Source organism: Aptenodytes patagonicus, chromosome Z (assembly GCF_965638725.1).
Source record: "Aptenodytes patagonicus chromosome Z, bAptPat1.pri.cur, whole genome shotgun sequence".
Classification (NCBI taxonomy): domain Eukaryota; kingdom Metazoa; phylum Chordata; class Aves; order Sphenisciformes; family Spheniscidae; genus Aptenodytes; species Aptenodytes patagonicus.
This window is the reverse complement of record NC_134982.1, coordinates 57,271,412-57,293,991: the sequence shown is the minus strand read 5'-3', so window position 1 is coordinate 57,293,991 and position 22,580 is coordinate 57,271,412. Positions and strand designations below refer to the sequence as shown.

The following is a 22,580-nucleotide window of genomic DNA, read 5'->3' as shown; positions in this document are numbered from 1 at the left end:
GAAATGTGGATGAAGCAAGTTTTACGTATTACACATTCTGTGACCACTGTTGAAGTCTACCGTGAATATATTCTGTATAATTAATTAGCCTGTTAACTCTGGGATATATTTGATCAGACACCGCTTTACTCCAAACACTTAAGTTTCACTGAGCTTTATGTCTCCATCAGGACTAAGGCAAACAGAAATGGTAAAAGGTAAATACAAGTAAATACACAGAACAAGTTACCTTGTGAGAAGAAACTGGGAATTCTGGATAGTCTGCTGACTGTTTTCTGTGTTAGATGTGTTGGTTGTTGTTGTAGATTGTGTCATAGTGGTGTTGACATTGATCGTGTTGGTGCGTCTAGTTGCATTGCGTGCAGTCTCCAGTTGTTGTCTTGCTGCCTGTGCATGTTGTCGTTCCAACTGCAGTTGCATCTGCAGCTGCTGTAACTGAGAAGCAGAAGGGCCAGAGGAGTTGAGCTGTCCTCCTGCAGAACGCCTCACGCCTGATAGCTGAGATAAAAGCTCTGCCAGAGAAGAGAAAGTTTCTATGATGAAAGATCTTAAATGAGCATTACACAATAGAATGAATACGCGCTGAATTCCAGTGCATCAATTCCTTTTTTCAATCAATAAAAATCAAAGAACAATGGTGAAGAGCCCAGGAAGCTCCTGAAAAAAGTCCTAGCATTCAATGTCTCAAAGGGTAAGGAAGATTAAGACTCATTTATGCAGATTTATTCCAAATAAGAAGTCAAAGTTTAATGCCTTCAAAATAACAGGAGAGCCAATCTACAAGTAATGCTTGGCAAATGATGTCCTCTGCAGCAATTCTCTGAAACTTCAAGTCAAAATTGCAATTGGCTAAGACACTACTTCATTTTGGCTTTGGCTGGTGAATATTATCATCCTCTCAACAAATGTTCCCTCAAAACGCAGGTTTCACCTTCCCAATATCCCAGAGGGAAGCTGTGCTGTAGCAAAGCGGGAAATAGTGTACTGTTGCTTCAAACATTTAAGAAAAAAAAATATTTAATTAAGAAAACATATTAAAGTATTGCCTCACATCAAAACTGAAGTCGTCAAGCATTTTTGCTGTATGAATTTTTATTTCTGCCATAAGTACAGAGAAGGCCTAGCAATTAAAAAAACCTCTGTTCTTAATTATTCCAATTCAAAGGGATGGAATGCTTACAGCAAGTTTCATCCATGAAGAATTTTTTGAAATAAATATTAGCAGCAAATTACTGCTCAGCGCATTACTACAGAATCTCTTCTACACCTTGTGTAGAAGGTACTTCTTACATCACCTGCTTGCTGTAGTTGATGCAAGGGCAGAGGAAGTAGGGGACAACACTGCTGCTGCCCCTCACCCTCTACATCACAAAGTTACTATATAGGTCATGACAATTTTCCTTCCATTGCATTAACAAAATATAATCCTTCTAAATAAGGCTTTCTTTGAGCGAATGAAGCAAATCGCAGTTGTTTTCCATGTCAGGAACTCAGGATGATCAAGCCATTTTTACCAGCACTGACAGCAATACCAAGATTAAGTAACTTCTAATTCCATTGTAATTACTAGAAAACACCACGGGGGGGGGGGGAAGGGGGGCCCATGTAAAAATGTAATATGCTATAAACTTCATTTATTTTAAACAGAAAAATTCTGGCGGTCTTTCCTATTTATTACTCCAGTAAAAGGGAAGACATATCAAACTTCCAGACAAGATTTAGATGTACTTATTCTCACTGTAAGTTAAAGCATAACTTAAAGCTTGGAGTATAGAGAAACCATATTTTGGAAGCAGATGTGAGCTCAAGACACAGTCTTGGTATAAGAAGGACACCCAGCTCAGTGTGCAACTGAACTCTTAAATGCAAAAACACAGCTTCCACCAAAAAAGAAAAGATTCAGTATGCCATTTTATCCCAGATTTAATGCTGTTAAGCAGGAAGGTCTTGTGAGGCTGAAAACAAACCCCAGCAGCTACTCCACATTTAACTGAGCTGAAACAGCTGCCCTTGTAAGAGAAAGACGAGGTCTTGCACTGCAGGCTTCACAAACACCCTCCCTCCTTGAACAAACTCTAGTCCTTTTCAGACCCTCCTGTGACCTCACTTAATTTATTTTCTTCTCTTATCATAGAATCATAGAATAGTTTGGGTTGGAAGGGACCTTTAAAGATCATCTAGTCCAACCCCCCTGCAATGAGCAGGGACATCTTCAACTAGATCAGGTTGCTCAGAGCCCCGTCCAACCTGACCTTGAATGTTTCCAGGGATGGGGCATCCACCACCTCTCTGGGCAACCTGTGCCAGTGTTTCACCACCCTCAGCGTAAAAAATCCCTTCCTTATATCTACTCTGAATCTATCCTCTTTTAGTTTAAAACCGTTACCCCTTGTCCTGTCGCAACAGGCCCTACTAAAAAGTCTGTCCCCATCTTCTTTATAAGCCCCCTTTAAGTACTGATAGGCTGCAATAAGGTCTCCCCGAAGCCTTCTCTTCTCTAGGCTGAACAACCCCAACTCTCTCAGCCTTTCTTGATGGGATACTTCTTACCAGCTAATTTAATGAGTTAAATCAGGTCACAGTGGGCCAGCAGAGCACCAGAGCCAGCAGAAGGCAGGCAAGGGGACCATGATGAAGGAAGGCAGTGGAGCCACAGCTTCCCTTTCAGGGGCAATGCCTCATTAAGCTGGCTGGCTGGCTACCTCCCTCTGGTAGGTAGTCACAACACGATAGTAGGAAGCTCCAGTTTAAGCATTATGCCTTCCCGGCATCTGAAGCAAAGGTGGATTATGGCTGAAGTTCTGAGATTTCCCTGACACTTATTCTGGCATGGTCAAAGACCACTGCATAAAAAAGTTTAGATTTCCCCTTAGGGAAAGTTATATTTCTTTTCAGAATAGTCTCCATTCTCTGTTTTTTCTTTCCTGTAAAAAGAAGTTATTTTTACATCAAAGCTAAACATATGCCAAAAAAGTTATTCCTGGGAATCCTAAAGACACATCTTCATTATTTTCTGATGTTGTAAATGAGACATCCTTCCCCCCCTCACAGTTTTTCTAAACTTGACCAAAATACACTGCACATACTTGCAACAGTACATTTATACAAGAACTTACATTTAAAAAAAGCCAACAACATGGTATTAGCAAGTCTAGCATTCAAACAGCAGCCTGAATGCAAACTGAAGATATTTTAAATGGCCATTAATATTCAAATTCAGCTAATTTCATCTTCATTGAGACAGATACTCTCCTCCATAAACAGCTTTAGCCACATGGCAAATTAAAAGGAGATGTACTAAAGTAGGTGATGGAAATTGGACACAATCACTTGTAAAAAATACACACCACCTGTGCATAGATTAGGTTTAGGAATAAGCCTTACACCATCCAGAATTAAAAGCACAAGCTACAGGCAGCAGTTTCAGCTTCAGCATCTCCATGCGTAGGCCCTGTGACAATCCAGTCAAGCACACTGCTCACCTGCAAGCAGCCATCAACCACACTTGCACTGTGGAGTGTACTCACACATGCAGCTTCATGACAACAGAAAGCAGGGCAACTATTACTATCTTGAATTTTACCTCCTCCGTTTAAGAGGGACACCAGGGTAAAATTCGCAGGTACAGCTCTTACCAGCTATAGGATCCATGGCTTCTCTATTGCTTGGAGAATACGAACTCTGAGAAGATGAAAGCCCACCAGGGGAACTGGTAGTAAAGTGCATGTTTGATCTGCGTGCACGAGGGCCTCCCAAACCCCGGCCTGGGTGGAACATCCTACGTACATGCCGAACACCACTGGATTCATCGTAACCAAGAAGTTAAGAAAACAGAACTGTTTGGCATTGAGTATTAAATGACAAGAACATTTGATGGGTGAAACACTCAGATGGACACTGTTATTCATTCATAAAATAACAATTCAACGTCTGAAGCAAAGCTGAAGTACACTGTAGCTATGGTGCAAGTCAAACTTACTGATCTGAACTCAAGATACCCAGTGCTGTGTATACCAAACTCCCTGTACTTCTCCAGCTTTTTATGATGTCTAAGAAACATCAGGATTAATTTCTTGGGTTTTTTAGATCAAAGTTTTCTACTCAGTAATCTGAAAATTCTGACAAATGCATGTTCAGCCAAGCTTACTACAGGGACATAGGGATTTTATTCTCCCTCCCCAATTCTTATGTTAAGTATTGAAAATAATAAAGAAGTTTATTGCCATTCCTATCAAAAGTACATAATTACTGTGTTCCTTCTGACTTTTGTACTTCATGCTTTTAACCAAGGAATTTCATCACTTCAGTCCTTAAATAATTGTAGGTTTCTGGAGTATTCAGCACTTTCACCACACCCCTTTGTTTCAACTTTCCTCTTTTAGCCAAAGAAATACTACTAATTCCAGTTATGACAATGATGCCTTTCATTTTCCCATTTTCCCTCACTTCTCCATATCAGATGCTTATATTTCAAGTCATACCTTTTATACATTTTCTCAAATAAGAGACAATCAACAAATTATTTAAAGATTATTTTTGTCAGAAAGTTGTTAACATTCACTCCTCCAAGACAGTCCAGATAAGGCTTCCTTTTATTTTAAAGATCACTAGTATAATTCACTAGTGCAAAATGAAATAGCATAGGCTTGAATATTTTATTTTCCTGTTACTAGATGTTTAGCTTAGATCCTCCTATCTCCCATGTTATTACAGTATGCTTATCACTCATATGGTATCCATTACTGCATAAGAGTAGTGTCCAATGTACTTTTCATAAACACAAGTTACTGTAAAGAACCTCAGAATGTCATGGAGGTCAAGAACTTAAGACTGAAAGAAATGACTAGACTTCTCATGGCAAGAAAGAACTTCTGGCTGTTACAAAAAGATTTTACAGAACGTTTGCCTCTTTCAAACCTATTAGTTATGCTACATCTTAACATCTAGGGTGGAAGAGGAAGATCTCCCCTGGCACAGAACACACTTTGCCTAGCACCTCTCAGTGTGATAAAACTGGATGCTGCTGGAGACAAGATACTGTATTAGATGGACTACTGCCCCCAAGCAGTTTGGCAAGCTTTTCATAACTAGATCTGGTAGAAAAGGCCAGTTTCTGGGGATTTTTGGGATGACTGACATTGAAGCCTTACTCTGTATTTGAAAAGATTATTTTTCTAGTTCAAACATTCCTAAATTAAAAGTAATCTGGTGGCATCTCTGATACTGGAGGGGGAGAAAAAGCTGCAGAAGCATGAACTTGAATCAAACATCTTGTTCATTTCAGTAGGAAATTAATTTCATTCTGTAACTGGGAAAATTCAAACTTCGTGGCCTACAGAGCAGTTAAGCCAATGTCGGGGGCCCACAGTCTGACCTTTGGTACACTGCTATGTAGTTACTAGGGATGTAAATTTTTTTAGAAAAAGCATATTATGCAGGTGCTATGAAAAACTAACAATTGGTAGGAAGAGCAGAACTAAACTGATACAAGGAAAATTGCTCAGTGAGTCACTACACCAGTCATCAAGCAACATCTCAGAGCCATCCAAAGGCCAGGAAAGACCCAATGGTCAGGAAGATGCTCTCCCCTCAACCCACCTCCACCCGAAAGGGAGGATGGCACAACTCTGCCTTGGTGGACACCTGACCATGGAGGACCTCCCTGGATGCCTGGGGCCAAGCTCTCATGGCCAGAGCCACCGCACTCGGCATCCTGCTCCTCCCAACTGCTGAGAGCCCCGCTCCTGTCCACAAGGAAAGGTGAAGTAGAGATAACTGCTTTTATCTAACTTTGTAGTGTTCTTTGCATTATTAATTACTCCTTCACAGAGCCAATAAACACCCAAAATCCTTTACACTGATCCAATTATTGTGTAGTAATTAACATGTGCACTTAGTCTGTCCTGACCCTAAACCATGGTAACACTAACAAACTTAAATGCAATCATACACAATCATAACTGAAGTGGAGCCATCTCCTTACATGCTGTCTCCCTTCTGTTAGCATAACGAACTCCAGTTGCTAGGGCTTGGAATTTTTTTTTCCTTTTAAAAAAATATTTTTTTTAAACAAAAAAGCTACTATCAAAGTAATAATGCAGTCTTTTTGTCTGTTTGTTTAAATGAGACACAAAGGTATACTTCAGAGAGATTACTTACTGTAGGTAGGCTACATAGCCTGCATGTCATTGAATAAAAAGCCCAAACCAAAATACATTTCATCAGTTAATTGGGAGCAGGGGGTGGGGTGTTAAAAAAGGAAAAATATTCCTAGAACAAGGATTAAAAAACCCAATAGTTCCAGCTCTTCAGCCATCACGCGTAGATAAATCTTCATAACCTGCTGCTAAGGTAACTGAAGGTAACTGAAATCCTATTTCCCAGGAAATCTGAAAGTTTTCCAAGTTATATTACAAAATGTCAGTAACACTATGAAATTATGTTATTAAAACATGGTGTTGAAAGTAGTTAAGCAAGTTCAAAATCATTTGTCAAAACCAGCTAAGCTCAAGTCATCCTCAGATCATTACCTTCATGTCACAAATACTTACAGCATACTACTGAATCAGGATACATAAACCAGCACGAAGACTAATGATCAGGCAGGATAAACCACAGTGCAAGTAGAAAAATCTCTCAGTGTCAAAGTTCTTTAAATGTTTTTGTTGTTAGAGCAAAAGGCACTGTCAAGTATACCTACAGTTTGTTCACAATCTGGTATTTATACTTTTTTAAACTAGCAAACGAACCTTTTTATTTTTGACATACAGATCTTTAGCAACTTAGGTTTGAGGAAAACCAGAGGTATGACCCTTTGACTATAAAAATCAAAACAAGTCATCATGGCCACTATATGACACAGTCTAGACTCTTTGCCTCAACTTGGAAAGGATATTAAATCTCTAGGAGCTCTGTGTTCCAGTGTAAGATGAGCTGCAAAGTCATCTGTGACATGATTCGGATCCCCTCCAGGTAATGCTGCACATATTGGACAAATCTGAAATGACAAAGTGAGGAAAAAACCCAACTTTACAAATTTTACACAAAACACAACTCGTATCATTGAGTCAATCATTAGACATTGATTTTTATGCTTTAAAATCACATTGTAGGTATTCACAAACACCTGGATAGCAACATATTCAAAAAACCCAGAAAGTGTATTCAAGTGCAGACATTAATTTAGACATCTCTTTCTTTATGATTTTCAGAATGCTATGAAAACCAGAGCTAGAATTTTCAAATTCAATTTGCAATGTCTTCAAAATTAGTCTTTGTATGCCAATTCCGCCACCGACAGTAGAGTCTGATTACACACGATTACTATTTGCCTACTTGACACTCATTCCAGGAGAGGAATCAGAATGAAACCACACGTAAGTATTTACTGAAGTATCAAACTGAGACCATCCAGGCAGTGCATAACTACAGGTTTGGCAGAGAAGGGCTGATCTCCATACCCCTACACAACAGTATTTTGGGAGAAGGCACTGATGTCTGTGTTTGGGGGGTTTTTTTGGGTTGTTTTTTTTTTAACCCAAAACACAAGTTAACTAAGTAGACAAACAATGTCATTACAATTGCCATAATTATGACTTGTTTTTTGAATGGCTCCACAAACAGCTTGAAAAGCATCTTCCATTTTTCTTTACAGTAGTTTTGCAGACTGATTTAAAGTTTTACAGATGGCAGATCAAAAAAAAAATCCATTCCACAAAATTGTTCCCCCAAATGTTAAGTGCTCAAATTAGCACTTTGACAGTTAAAAGCAACTGCTGTCTACGAATTTATCTCTCTGTTCCTCACAGTCAAATAATCTTGTCTTTATGGAGCAACTCTGGCTGCAACATGAAGCCCAGGTTCCCAGTGCTCTTCATGCATATATGCAAGTTGTTGACAGTAGATCTCAAAAGACTGTGGACATTAAGAACACCTATATAATAACACACACATCTGTCTTACTCTTATGGAAGTGAGGACAAGGTCTTGAATAAGTTTACTGTAAAATCTCAGCTGCTTTTGAGAGCAGCTGCTACATCTTTAATGCCACTTTAATTTTAGTAGTCAGCTCTGAGCAGAAAACCAGGCATTTTAGAAGCTTTTTGCTACAACCCCTTCCCTTTTGTTTTCAGTGTTCAGCATTTCTCTTCACAGAACTACTCTTCCCAGATTTTTCACCACTACAGAAGCCATACAAGCAGACACACTACAGAGCAAAGACATCTCATTACAGCATAATATAATAAATACTCAACCATGCCAACATATCATACAGCTACCCTGTAGGGTCATAGGAATGGATGTATATCGGACTGATGGTTCTAAAGTCCATAAACTTGTTTATAAGCTGTTTAATCTTCAAGAATATGTTTCATACCAACAGCAGACAACACCTTCAAAGCAATCTTTTTTCATTTAAGGTATTCTGAGGAAGCAAAACCCCAACATGAGAAGAACAACACATTTTGAAAGCAGCAAAGCAAAAGAAAGTTCTTCTGCTAACAGGACAAAGGCATTATAAACTGTGACTATTTGCCTGAAAAGAAGAGAGACAGTCCTCAGAAAAACATCAGCTAAATTATAAGGAACAATGAGAAGAAGGGAATCTAAGTATCCTAACCCTAAATCTAAACATGAACTAAACTTCCAAGAACTCTCTGACTGGGAAAAGTTACTGAAGCACTGTTACACAAACAAAAATTTAGTTAAGCATAAGCTCTGGCAAAATCACAACAAAGAGTGCAGCATCACTGATTAAGCATGACACAGCTAAAAATCATTGTTAACAGAACATGCATGAACAAATGGTGCAGATGAAAGGAAAACATTGTTAGAAGTTTCTCCTGAAGTTACGATCATTTGTATTAAAAAATCATCATGTAACCCTGAATGACATCTAGAAGATGACTGCAAAGTCCTAAGACAATCATGCTCACAGAATACCTGCCACTTTCCAGAAGTGTGCTTGTATTACCACTACCTCCCTATTTACATACAAGGTACCCACTTCAAGTGACAGTATTTCTGTAACCTCAACAAGAGACACTGTAATCTTCAAGAATGAAACAGGAACCATTCAGACTGCCTCAGATTGTCTACTTCATTACTGCATGAAAAGCTCTCCTCAATTTTATCAGCAATGTATCAACAACCTAGTCCTTACAGTTCATATACAAGGAGCCTAGTTACTGCCTTGCTAAACGCGAGAAAGTTGCTACAGTGCAACGTAATAGTAGAAAATTTGTGTCTCTGTTCTGAAATGAGATTCAAAAGATGACATTTGATGAAGTTTCACAAAATATTTGTATTTACAGTGCTAGCAGACTTCTAGTTGAATGCTGCATTTTATTTGGAACAGTCAACTGACCTGCAACCTAACACCAACAGTAACAGTGATCATACTGACAGCCATCTTCTGCACTCGCCTTATAACACTTACCATTACCTTGGACATTTACTGGTGAGGAAATACTGGTAACTGAGGTTTTAGTACTCACCAAAATCATATCGTTTATTCTTTTTAGTGTGTAACCTTAGAGACTTAATCAATCACAAAACTTATGCCTACTCCCATAGACACCAGTATAATTTTCAATTAAAGTACCCAAAATTAAAACAATCACCTTCAAGGAAATGTCATCAAACTCTCCTCCTGGAGTTCCTCTCCAGGACCTCAACATGATGGGATGCCTCTCCAAAGTGCCTGTATACTAATGCACACAGCATAGAGAATAACCATGATGAGTTAGAGATCTGCATGCAGTTGCAGGGCTATGATCTTCTTGGGATCAGAGAGACATGGTGGGATGGCTCCCATGACTGGAGTGTTGCAATGGAGGGATACAGGCTCTTCAGAAAGGAGAGGAAGGGGGCTCTTTAGAAGAGGAAGCGGGGCTTGCCCTTTATGTGAGAGAGCAGCTGAAGTGCATGAAGCTTTGCCTGGGGATGGAAGAAGAGCTGATGGAGAGCTTATGGGTTGGTATTAAAGAGAGGACAGGGAAAGGTTACATTATAGTGGGTGTCTACTATAGGCCACCTGACCAGGAATAACAAATGGATCAGGCCCTCTACAGACATATAGGAGCTGCCTCACACTTGCAGGCCCTGGTCCTCATGGGGTTCTTCAACCACCCCGAAATCTCCTGGAAGGACAACACAGCATGACAGCAATCCAGGATGTTCCTGGAGTGCACTGATGGTAACTTCCTCCTCCAACCGACAGAGGAGCCAATGAGGAGAGGTGCTCTGCTGGACTTCATACTCACCAACAAGGAGGGGCTCATTCAGGATGTGAAGGTCAAAGGCAGCCTTGGCTGCAGTGACCTTGAGATGGTGGAGTTCAGGATCCTGAGGGCAGGGAGGAAGATGAAAAACAAGCTCACAACCCTGGACTTCAGAAGAGCAGACTTTGGCCTCTTCAAACATTTGCTTGGAGGAGTCCCATGGAATAAGGCCCTGGAGGGTAGAGGGGCCCCAAGAAGGCTTGTTAATTTTCAAGGATCATCCCCTCCAAGCTCAAGAGTGCCCCATCCCAATGAATATGAAGTCAGGCAAAAATGCCAGGAGGCCTGTGTGGATGAACAAGATGCTTCTGGCCAAACTCAAACACAAAAAGGAAGCATACATAGGTTACCCTCCTAGGGTAACCTTGGAGTAATACAGAAACATTATCCGAGCATCCCAGGACAAAGTAAGGAAAGCTAAAGCCCAAGTGGAATTGAATCCGGTGAGCAATGTCAAAGACAACAAGAAGGGCTTCTAGAAGTACATAGGCAACAAAAAGATGACTAGGGAAAATGTGGGCCCATTGCTCAAAAGATGGGGCACCTGGTTACACAGGACACAGAAGAGGCTGAAGTACTGAATGCCTTCTTTGCCTCAGTCTTTACTAGCAAGACCGGCCTTCAGGAATTCCAGGCCCCAGAGACCAGGGGGAAAAGTCTGGAGCAAGGAAGACATTCCCCTGGTGGAAGAGGATTAGATTAGAGAATACTTAAGTGAACTGGACATAGTTAAGTCCATGGGCTGTGATGGGATGCACCCACAAATGCTGAGGGAGCTGGCAGATGCCATTGTGAGGCTGCTCTCAATCTTTGATCAATCATGGCGACTGGGAGAGGTGCCTGAGGACTGGAGTAAAGCAAATGTCACTCCTATCTTAAAGAATGGTAAGAAGGAGGACCTGGGGAACTACAGGCTGGTCAGCTCACCTCAATCCCTGGGAAGGTGATGGAGCAGCTAATCCTGGACACTATGTCCAGGCACATTAAGGACAAGAAAATCATCAAGAGTAGTCAGCCTGGCTTCACGGAGGAGAAGTCATGCTTGGCCAACTTGATAAACTTCTGTGATGAAGTGACTGGCCTGGTAGATGACTGCAGAGCAGTGGATATTGTCTACCTGGACTTCAGTACGGCCTTTGACACTGTCTCCCATAGGATCCTCACAGACAAGCTGTTGATACACAGGCTGGATGAGCACACAGTGAGGTGGAGTGAAAACTGGCTTAATGGCTGTGCTCAGAGGATGGTGATCAGTGGGAATTTTGCTGATGACACAAAACTGGCATATCAGCCACTCTTCCCAGAAAGCTGTGCTACCATTCAGGCTGGAGAGATGGGCCAACTGGAACCTCATGAAGTTCCAACAGGGGGAAGTGCAAAGTCCTGCACCTGGGGAGGAACAACCCCAGGCATCAGCATGCACTGGAGGCCACCCAGCTGGAAAGCAGCTTTGCAGAAAAGGACCTGGGGGTCAGGGTGGACCATGAGCCAGCAACATGCCCCTGCGGCAAAGAAAGCTAATGGTGTCCTGGCCTGCATTAGGAAGAACGTTGCCAGCAGGTCAAGGGTGGTGATCCTTTGCCTCTGTCCAGCACTGGTGAGGCCACACCTGGAGTACTGTGCCCAGTTCTGGGCTCTGCATACAAGAGACACATGCATATACTGGAAAGAGTCCAGCAAAGGTTTACAAAGATGATTATGGGACTGGAGCATCTCTCCTATGAGGAAAGGCTGAGAAAGCTGTGACTGTTCAGCTTGGAGGGAGCAGGCTCGGGGGGGGATCTTACTAATGTACATGAATACCTGAAGGGAAGGTGAAAGGAGGACAGAGCCAGGTTCTTTTTAGTGGTGCACAGTAACAGGACCAGAGGCAGTGGGCACAAATTCAAACACAGGAGGTTCCTCATGAACATCAGGAAACATTTTTTCACTGTGAGCGTGACTGAGCGCTGGCACAGGTTGCCCAGAGAGGCTGTGGAGTCTCTATCCTCACAGATATTAAAAAGCTGTCTGGACATGGTTCTGCGCAACCAACTGTAGGTGGCCCTGTTTGAGCAGGAGGTTGGACAAGTTGACCACCAGAGGTCCCTTCCAACCTCAGTCAGTCTGTGATTCCTACCCGCAAGTACCTAACGTTGCTGTATGTACCAATGCCAAATACTTGAGAAAAATCAGCAGAAAGTAAACTTTTATCTGCATCACTCCGAACGTAAAAATGGCAACATTTAGTGGACCAAAAATTCTTTGACTTATTCTTTGAAAAATGGGGCAGGGGGGGAGCAGGCTGTAAAATAAAAGTGATTCCATGCCTGTGAACTTCCCTTAAAGATCTAAAAATAAATATCTAAAATAAAACACATCTTTAGACTGGCAGAGATACTACAAGGACTACAACCTTAGTATCTAAACAGAAATAATTGCTTGAAAGCCTAAGACCACAAAAATTTAGAATCCCTAATATTTTCCTCTTTAGTAATGTAGCCTTTCACTATCTACAGTAAGACTGCACTACCCAGGTAGTTTTATGTGCATGCACACTAAACATTTATCACAAAACCTAGATTCAAAGCTTAGCACAAACACAACCATATTCAAGGATTAAAACATTGTCCTTTATCATTATTTGGAACAAAGATATAACAATATTTGCAGACTGACTCACAAAAAGGAAATAATTTTTTTTTTTTTAGACATACAACTTTCAGCAATCAGTGGAGTAGCAGGTGCCTAGAATCACAAATATAGGCTTTACATACTGAGTTCTAGAAGCCACAGCTGCAAACAAGGATATGTCAAATTTAAAACCCTGAAATCTTAACATTCTGTGTCAGGAACATATCACTGACATCAAGTGGTGCAAATCAGAATTGCAATACTAAGCCTCCAAAGAAAGTCATCCAAACGTGGAAATTTCAATGGTTGCCGCTATGTTTGAAAGTTGCAATGTTAAAGAAAAACTCAAGGAGATGATAAAAACTGCAGTGTGTCACTAAGTTAAATTATGATCCTACAGTGCAACTGATTGTGAAGTAAACTGTTTCACTTCATATGTTTTTAAGAAAGATCAGAACACCTTTGAGTCTCAGAAAGGTGGACAAACCACCTCTCCTATCATTCCTTCACACAAGTTCCTTAATAGGCTTGGAGAGGAAAGGTTCATTTTCTTCTACAGAATTCACTGGAAGTTAAGAAAACTAAAAGATTAGAATAGAGAACCTATTTATAAGTAATTTCTTCACAATGTATTAGTGACGAGTAATCCACTTCAAGCATTCACATTTTTTCTCGGAATCTATGGTGCAACAGTTAACCAGACAAGTGCACCCTGGATGTCGTTCTGCTAACCTAGTTTCTCCTACTCCCAAAGACAATCAGGATAGCAGGAGCTAACACCTCAGATTAAAGTATTTCTCTTGACACTTGTTTAAGAAGTGCGTTTTTAACCATGTCGTGTCCTAATGGTTAGGGATGGGGGAAAAAAAACCTGCTTTAACAGCAATAGTTTCAAAAGAATGACACCTTCCACTGCATAAATATACCAGGTCCGCTACAAAAGCTATTTGAAAAACACCAAATTGTCTGCATGTCTTCCTCTCTCACAGTTACAAACGACTGGCACAGCTATGAGCTTCCAGGACAATTAAATACTGGTTGTGAAAAGGGAGACACGGCTACACAGAATTACCATGAAAACATTCTAAATTTTGTCTTACAGGATAATAAACTCCTAAACATTGCAGCCTTTACATCAGAACAACCAAACAACAATCATAAAATAAGAAAGCAAGCTCATTATATCACTATATCCATGAAACACAGAAAATTTTTATGTCACCATCAAATGTAGGTATGTCTTCTTAAAAGCATTTAAATGAACTCATGCTTCAAGAAGAAAAAGAGGAGGATACCAATTTTCCAGAAGAGAGACTCTTTTTAGTATTTCCACCACAACTGAAAACCAATTCTGAAGCTTCTTACCACTTCTGTTGATGTTTCTGCATGCTCAGAAGTAACATGTTCTTGAAGAGATGTTTCCGTATAACCCATTTTCCCACAATAAGGACAAGTAAAAGACTGTGGCTGCTCTACAGAGAAAGCTTCTCCACCATAGTACAAATCTGGAACAGAAAGTGTTTAAATAGAGGTTACTTCAAAGCAGTAGCATCATTTATTTTGTTCATGTAAACCTCTGTTTATAAATGTACTTCAGTGTAATCACTGCTAAATTAATCTGGTATTTAACTGAAATGGCTATTTTAATCTTGTAAAAAGGCCATAGGCTGATATTCAAGAAGTGTTCAATTACTGATGACAAAAACCAGACAGACTACATTTCATTTTCATTAGCAAAACATAACATAGTTTTCTAATACTCAGTAGGAGCAAAGACTCCTATGATGATGATGCTGATACTGCCAAACCTTCACCTTTCCACCACCCTTCTATCCCATGTACAGGGTCACCTACAGTTATTTTTCAAACATGAGTTTTCAAAAGCTGAACTCTCAACAGTACCTCAAAAATTTAACTAAAATTTAAAAGTCCTCAGTGATACCATATATCAATATTTATGCCATAGCTGAACCACTGCTTCACAATAAGTAGTTTTAGAAAAGTCTCAAATATATAATATAAAAGATTGATAGTGAAAAAGGAATCTGATTATCTGTTTCACACTGGTTGCAACTTTTAGGTCTGCTGAATTTGAGTACTTTTGCACTACTGATGAAAAGCAGGCACTTTTAAGTTGCTAATGTAGAAGTTCCCCAAACTTAACATGAAAATTTATAAAACCATGCAAGAAAAGAACACTTTTCTCACTCGTCCTCTGCAGGTATTATGTATTCTACAGGAAACATGAATAAACTTCACATTCACATCAAGATAAAAAGTGTGATTTTCTCCAGCAAGTAATTTAAAGTCTTTTCACTGACATTTTTTCTAGGACTCACTGATAAGTAACTGAAAAATATTTTCATAGAATTGTGAATATTCTGCTATAAATTAAGAATTGGACAAGTCTGACCAGATACTAGAACTCATGTTCTGCACCACAAGGCACTATCTATCTAATGTGTTAGGAATATGTCCTTCTGACGGCTTAAGTCAGAGCTTCCTAAGGTTTATGACATCTTCTGCTACTGACGTCTCTTCAGGACATGACTAGGAAGAACAGAACAACATTTTTGCTTCTGCAGCCTTACAAAAGATGATGCTTAAGCTAAAAACGTACATATCTATAATCCACTACATTAACAGAAAGTATTTTACATATAATTAGGTTTTGAGGGCTAACACTCCAAGACCAATACAGGAAATGAGCTTCTTAGTAACATGCTAATATGTGGAGTTAAAGGTACAGAATCAGATTAGATACATTGCAGAATAAAGTTTAATGTTCAGTAAGTCCCTGTTCCCCTTATTTGTAAACCGCCTACAGAAAATTTAAATGCTGGACGATGAGAGAAAGATAGCCCTTTAACAGGCATGGTAAGAAATACCCAAGTAGACAGACAGCCTTGCCAAAGAAGAAACACTACCTGACACACTGAGCATTTTAACTGGTTCATCAAATTCACTATCACACTAAGTTTGAGTACCATCCTGAATCTAGGTTCATTTATTCACATACACACATTAAGTCCAACTACCCAAAGTAAAAAGTCCCAAGCCAATTAAGTCTTAGTTCTCCAAAGCAGCATTTGAGGTTCCACTAAATGTTTTATACAATAAGGCACAGAAGTAACTTTTCATTAGAGAATTGAATTGCACATCAGATATGATTGAAATGGAGAACTATACAGACTGAAAGTCAGCATGAATGCAAGCTGGAAGACATGCCCAAAAGATTAGCACCCTCACCCCCCCAACCTGAAAGTCATTTATATAGTACTGACACAAACAGATGCCTGGAATTATTACTAGATGGAAATCCCAAAGGTCCTTGGCACAACATGTATCAGGACTCAGTTCTGAATGCATCTGAGTGACCCAACACATGAACGATGGGCATTTCCTTGACAGGTTGTCAGGCATTCAGCTGGCATCCTACCAAGACATGTGGTATGTCTTAATTCAAAACATGTGTCCTTACCTGATCTCCTATAAATCTATGGGAAGAAGGTCTACCTTCCCGCATTTGCAGGAGAGGTCGCTGGCCAACACTTAAATATACCATATTCAACTGAAGACGACAATACTACCAGATTGGAAGAAAGCTTCTTACAAACTCTTAAATCTGCTTGTTTGGTTTATAAGCTAAGTATCAATCAGCTTTAGAGTGTGTTCTGAATGCTCAAAACCAGGAACAATAGCAAATTCCCCCATGTCAAAGCTTTTAAAACGATCTGTAGTTCTTATCCATTACTCACAGTAAGCTTGCATTTGTTCTATATGAGTAGATTGGTACTACAATTACTCTGGCAGGTGACCAGAAATACTGGGTCTGAGGCAGGATTACACCATTAGCATTCAGAACTCTGACAGTCCCTATGTACAGGTGTTAAGCAACATTATCCTACAGGATGAACCAATTCGATTTACTTACATGCACAACTATCTTTTGACTTGAATAGCTTCTCTAAAATTAAAGCACACATATTTTCCAGGTGGTGACCAGTCTTGTTTCAAAGTCTTCCATTCTCCTCTTATTTACACGATATGCAATAAAGACTTACATGAAAATTAACCTGCTCCAGAGACCGTTTCAGATACAACACTCAGAAGATCTACGTAATTCACAGAACTTCAAGATTTTGGAGCTCCTAACCAGTGCCACTTCAGTACATACTTCACTAAGTACTCCTCTGAAAGTTTCTCCAAGAATCACATTCAGACTCCTATTCTGATGTAGCAAAAAAACTGGGTGGGGGTAAAAAAATTACCATACAGTATTATATACAGTAATATATAATACAGTATTACTGCAGCATACTCAAATACGAAGAATTTACATGTCATGGTTTCAAGTGAGGAAAGCCTGAACAAGGTTTACATGGGACAAAGTTCCAAGCAGTCACTAAAACAGTCTCTGAATGGATAAGCCATACTCTGGAACAGATATTCTTTCAGAAAAATGTATCTGTAAGGCAAAGGATTCAAAATGATGGTTGTCTAGAACAGATAAATGCAAAATGTTTCAATGAAGACAGATGAAAGAATCCTCCTTGCAGTTATATGAAGAAAAATTCTCATTAAAGCAGCTCATTACACAGGTTGTTACAGTATATAGCAAAAAGGAAAGCTTTAAAAGCATTCTTACTTCTGCAGTGTCATTGCACAGAGGAAATGTAAACTTCAGTTCTCACTTTTTCAGTGTCCTAAAGACAGACAGAGTTGGAACTTAAATAAAGATTCTGGGAACAAAATAAGAAGGCCAAACTTTTGAACTGAATAGTTAAGAAGAATTCCAAATTTAACTGCATTTAATCTGCCCAAAACAGCACATGCAAACAAAATACTGTTCTCTGAAACTCAGTAATTCAACAAGAACTTCTGCAAAAAAATTCTGCATACCTGTGGGAATAGCAAGAATGCCAGTCACAAACGCATCAAAAGCTAATGACAATTTGTTTAGTTGATCCTCTGATTTCCCTCAAGCTTTGGTATGAGCCTCATGATGATGATTAAATACCTATTTACTGATTGGAAAACTGAAATTCTCCATCACTGCAAACATACACACACACATGCAAGAACACCAAGTCAAATTTTCCTTTGAGGACTCTTTCTACCCGAGCAGACTCATTTCTGGAAATTTTCCAAGTCCTGGCATCTTATATACTGATCTAGATAAAACAAGATGATGATGACTCAAAGGGGCAAGCTAATGAAAAAAGGGGCAAATTGTCTTTATTCTTTAGAGGATTTGCACATAAAAGTAACTTCTGCATCTATCTAAAAAGAAAAAACCCTCAAAATTATGAGGCGGTCTAAAAACCTCTACCTATAAGCCTCACTACTTCATGAATGTAAGTATTTTCAAGTAAGGCAGAAGTACCAACTCCAACTTTCCAGCTGAGCAAAGGGCCACAGCAAATCTGAAGAGAACGGTAACCACATTAGCATGCAGGTAAAAAATATCCTTTCCTTAGATACGTTGTTAGCTCAGTCCAGATGTCAAGAATTCCAGCAGTACACACTGTTCTATCACAGAGGGGAGAGGTTTGACGAGTACTGTCAAATCCTGTGTTTCTGCTCCTTGCTTTTAGAGAATATGAAACAAGCCATTTATTAATTAAAAAAACAAACAAAAAACTGAGTTCTTTCCAGCCTCCTGGTTATACTCATGCATATTCTCCCACTCATACCTCCTTCCACATCTTTCTCATAATACACAGCAAAGGTACATGCACATGCCAAATAAATATGCCTTTATCTGGAAAAAAAAATGCACCCGTCAAAAGTGAAATCAGTCACTGGCAAATCCAAATATTTTTCCTTTGGAAGTTTATACCTCCCTTCTCCCCCCCCCACGCCCCAACTTAATCTTTCTCCACCTCTCACAGTTAAAATCTGTCCCTCTTCTAAACTGAAATACAGGTCACCACACAAGCGTTCTTTTACACTATAGTAATTAAGTGATATCATGAATCTTTGTGTGTAAATTTTAGCGTTGAAGTTAGTGAATGGGTATTTCTCCACCGGTTTCATTTTTACAAGGACATCATAAATCCTAAAAACACAGTCATGCTATTGACTATCAAAGGCTCATTTGCCAAGGAAGACCCTAACAATTAGGGGTAGTATGGGAAAAAATGAAAAGGGCACACCTCCATGCCTGCAGGAGCGAGGCAACCTACAATTATATTACTGCTTTCATTTACAGTTGTTTTACTGTTATGATGCAACTGGCCCATGACCAAAGAATTATCCCTTCTGGCCACAAAGAGATCTTTCAGAAAATGTATTTTGGCTCTTCCCAAATACCTTCCTACACAAAAGCAGGAGTCCATAACTCTTCAAACTCCTCTGGACCTCTAAAGCCCTCTTTTCAAAGTAGCTAGGAAGACAAGGTTGCTTAGTAAAAAATGAAAACTGGACTAAATCACATCCCTCTAGGAGAAGATTCATTACACACACTGCTTATCAATTAGAGGATGAATTCAAAGGAGTAAAAGGATCAGAATACTGTCTAAAGAGGACTCAACAATAGTTTATGAAGTTAGATTTCAAGTTCAACAGTGTTTAGACATTACAGCTTTTCTTGGAAAAAAAACCCACACAAATTTAATGTGAAAACTCAACCAAAAATATGAGCAGTTTTGCTTTGTTAGCCATCTATAGCTACAGACTGCTTGTATTTAGTGTTTAAATCTAACACATTCTTAAACTTGGCAGGAGGTTAGTAATGAGACAGAAGTACAGTAGGATTCCTTAGATTAAAATCAATCTTTCAAAGAGATGATTCAGGACTACATTTTGTAACAGCTTGTCCTTACTTTCTGTTAAGACATATTTCTCTACAAGGGTACACAGCAGTCAGGAATCTTAATCTCCCTTTTCTTCATGAATAATGTAATTTCAATTTGATATATACATATAGATAAAAATGTTGGTATTACACAAGTCATAGTGTATTTGTTTGATTTTTTTTTTCAGTGTTTGAAGAAACTAAATGGTGACAACACACCAGATTTTATCAAAGTATATATATTCCTGCATCACTGATCAAGCAGCCATGCGATTCAAAACAGTATTACCCTTAAAACTGCTGTTAGTTCTGATTTGCTGCAGATTTTCTGAACAAAAAGCATTCTAAAACCTGCTAGATACTCTGCTATAAAGTTAAAGAAATAATGCTTACCTACCCTCTATTTATAAACATTTGTATAAAGGAATGGGCCAACAGGAATCTTACGAAATTCAGCCCAGCCCCGCCCCAGGAGGGCAGACCATGACCTGCAGCAATGCCGGCAGGGCCAGGGAGCAGCTCTGAGGAGATGGTGCTGGATGCAGGGAGGGCAGCAAGCTGAGCAGGGGCCAGCCATATGCCTAGAGCAGTATGAGCAGGGGTGATCCCCTTAGCTCAGCACCCATCAGCCTCATTCAGGCACTGCATCTCGTTAGGGGCCTCCTAGTACAGGGGAGACATCAAATTGAAGTGAGTTCAGCAGAGGGCCATTAAGATGGCAGGGCTGGAGCACTCACCCTGCGAGGAGAGGCTGCAGGGCCAGCACTGGTTCAGCCTGGAGCAGACAGCTTTGGATCATGTAACAGCTGCCCCCATACCTACAGAGGTAGGATCAAGGAGACGTTGCCAGGCTCTTCACAGTGCTACAGTACAGGAGGACAAGAGGATGTAAGGAAAAACATTTTCCCCATGTAGACAGGCAGTGGAACAGAATATCCAAACAGCCCCTGTGCCACCTCTGTTCCTGGAGGTTTTCAAGACCCAACTGGGCAAAGCCCTGACTAACCTGGTCTGACCTCACAGCTTGGAGCAGAAGGTTAGACCAGAGATGTCCAGAGTTCCCTTCCAACCAGAATTATCTTATGACTGATCCTATGAAACAAAGATACACAGTGATATAGCTGTAATACTCACCTAGACTGTAATATTCTGTTAATCACCAATGTTGTCCTGCTTCACAGACTGGAGGGATCTATTCTTAACAGGTGGGATCTCTACTCACCTCACTTGGAACTCTTCCCTTTCACTACAAAGGCAGTGCAAGAACCACGTTTGCTAGAGTAAAATGGCAGCTCAGTTGAATCTGCAAACAGCTGCTCATTCCTTCCAGCCAGAGCATCACTATTTCAATCTTTCAGCAAGTTTCCAGTACAGCTATGTCTAGCAGGAGGAAACAGCACATCCCCCATTTTTCTTCATGTAGTTTCCTCAGCTGCCAATCCCAGTATTCAACCTCACAGCCAGATAGCACTGGGCTAACTGCTTAAGTGCGAGAGACACACTGCTGGGGCTGACAATGATTATATGGCAGGTATTCAGTTGTTTGTCCAGCAGTAGCTGGATGTTTTGTTTCCCCAGTAAGTAAAAGGGCCCTGAGCTGACCAATAGGCCTTAGCTGCCTTGACCAGCCTCAAAGCAGACTTCCACACACACCCTTTGCCCATGGGCTACATCTAAGGTCTGACCATCTGGCCATGAGCTGTGCTGCAGCTGCACCCAGCCCTCCTCCTGCCTTAGATGGGTTTCCTGCACAGACCCCAGAGCTGACTTGTTATACTCGCTTTGCCTGGAACTGTCAACAGGACCTGCTCCTCTTACCAACCCTGCCCCGCACACCCTGCCAGTGAGGACACTGCCCCTGCCTGTGCTGTAGTCACCCTCAGCTCCTGGTTTGTTATTCCTTGTGGAGCAGCCCTGCTCTTGCTGCTCCCCAAGAATAAGAACCACATGCTGAAGCCATGAACAAGCACAGATGCTAATGAATGTGAGAGGGGATTTGCAGCCTGTCTGCCAATACTCAGCAGTGCCAAAACAGCAGCTGCTGATCAAAGGCAGGGTCAACTAGCTGGGGAGCTCCTCTGCTGAAAAGGACCAGGGGACCCCAGCGGACAGCAAGCCAAACATGAGCCAGTAGCACGCCCTTGCATCACTGAAGGCAAACGATGACCTAGGCTAAATCAGTAAGAGAATGGCCATCAAATCAAGGGATGTGATTATCCCATGTTACTTGGCACTTGTTAGGCAACACCAGCAACACAGCGCTCAGTTTTGATCTCTCCAATTCAAGCCAGATATTGAAATAAAATGGAGAGGATCTAGGATTTTTTTGTGTGTCGTGTGTGCATTTGTGTCCACCAAGACAGAGGGTTGGAGAATGTGACATAAGAATGACTGAATGACTGGGGTTCATCCACCACAGAGACAGCTCAAGGTGGATCTCATCTCCAACTTCTTATACTGAAAAAGTAGTTGCAGAGGAAATAGAGGTATGCTCTTCAAAAGGAAGCATGGTGACGGGCTGCAAGCACAAGCTGCTTCAGAGGAAATTCCGCTTGGATAAAGGGAAACAAACAAAAAACCCCACAACATTCACTGTAGGAACTAAACGCTGGAATAGGTGGCCCAGAAGTGGTGAAACATCCCTTGAGGGAAATATTCAAGACTTGGCTTGATGGGATAGCCCACCTTATGTCCCTGCTTCCAAAAGAACGTTGGATCAGATGATCTCCAGAGTCCCCTTCCAAACAAACTACTATGATACTCTGACTTAGCAAGATATGCGCTTACCAGACAGATCTTGTTCTAGCAGTTGAAAAAAAAAAATCACAAAAGCCTCCAGCTGAGTTCTGGTGAATCCAGTCGGACCTCACACTACACATTATCAA

General features: G+C 40.5%; 1 protein-coding gene across 2 annotated transcripts in view; it reads right to left on the bottom strand.

Annotated features, from left to right (window-relative positions):
- The window catches only part of LOC143172486 (E3 ubiquitin-protein ligase KCMF1), a 55,173-nt gene that overhangs the window by 2,141 nt on the left and 30,452 nt on the right, over positions 1 to 22,580 (bottom strand). For both annotated transcript variants that reach the window (XM_076362013.1, XM_076362012.1), the window contains 4 exons: positions 14,262 to 14,401; positions 6,896 to 6,997; positions 3,636 to 3,810; positions 230 to 512 (listed from right to left, as the gene is read on the bottom strand). In XM_076362013.1, the coding sequence (XP_076218128.1) occupies positions 230 to 512; positions 3,636 to 3,810; positions 6,896 to 6,997; positions 14,262 to 14,401 (700 nt within the window). The remainder of the gene's footprint in view (positions 1 to 229; positions 513 to 3,635; positions 3,811 to 6,895; positions 6,998 to 14,261; positions 14,402 to 22,580) is intronic.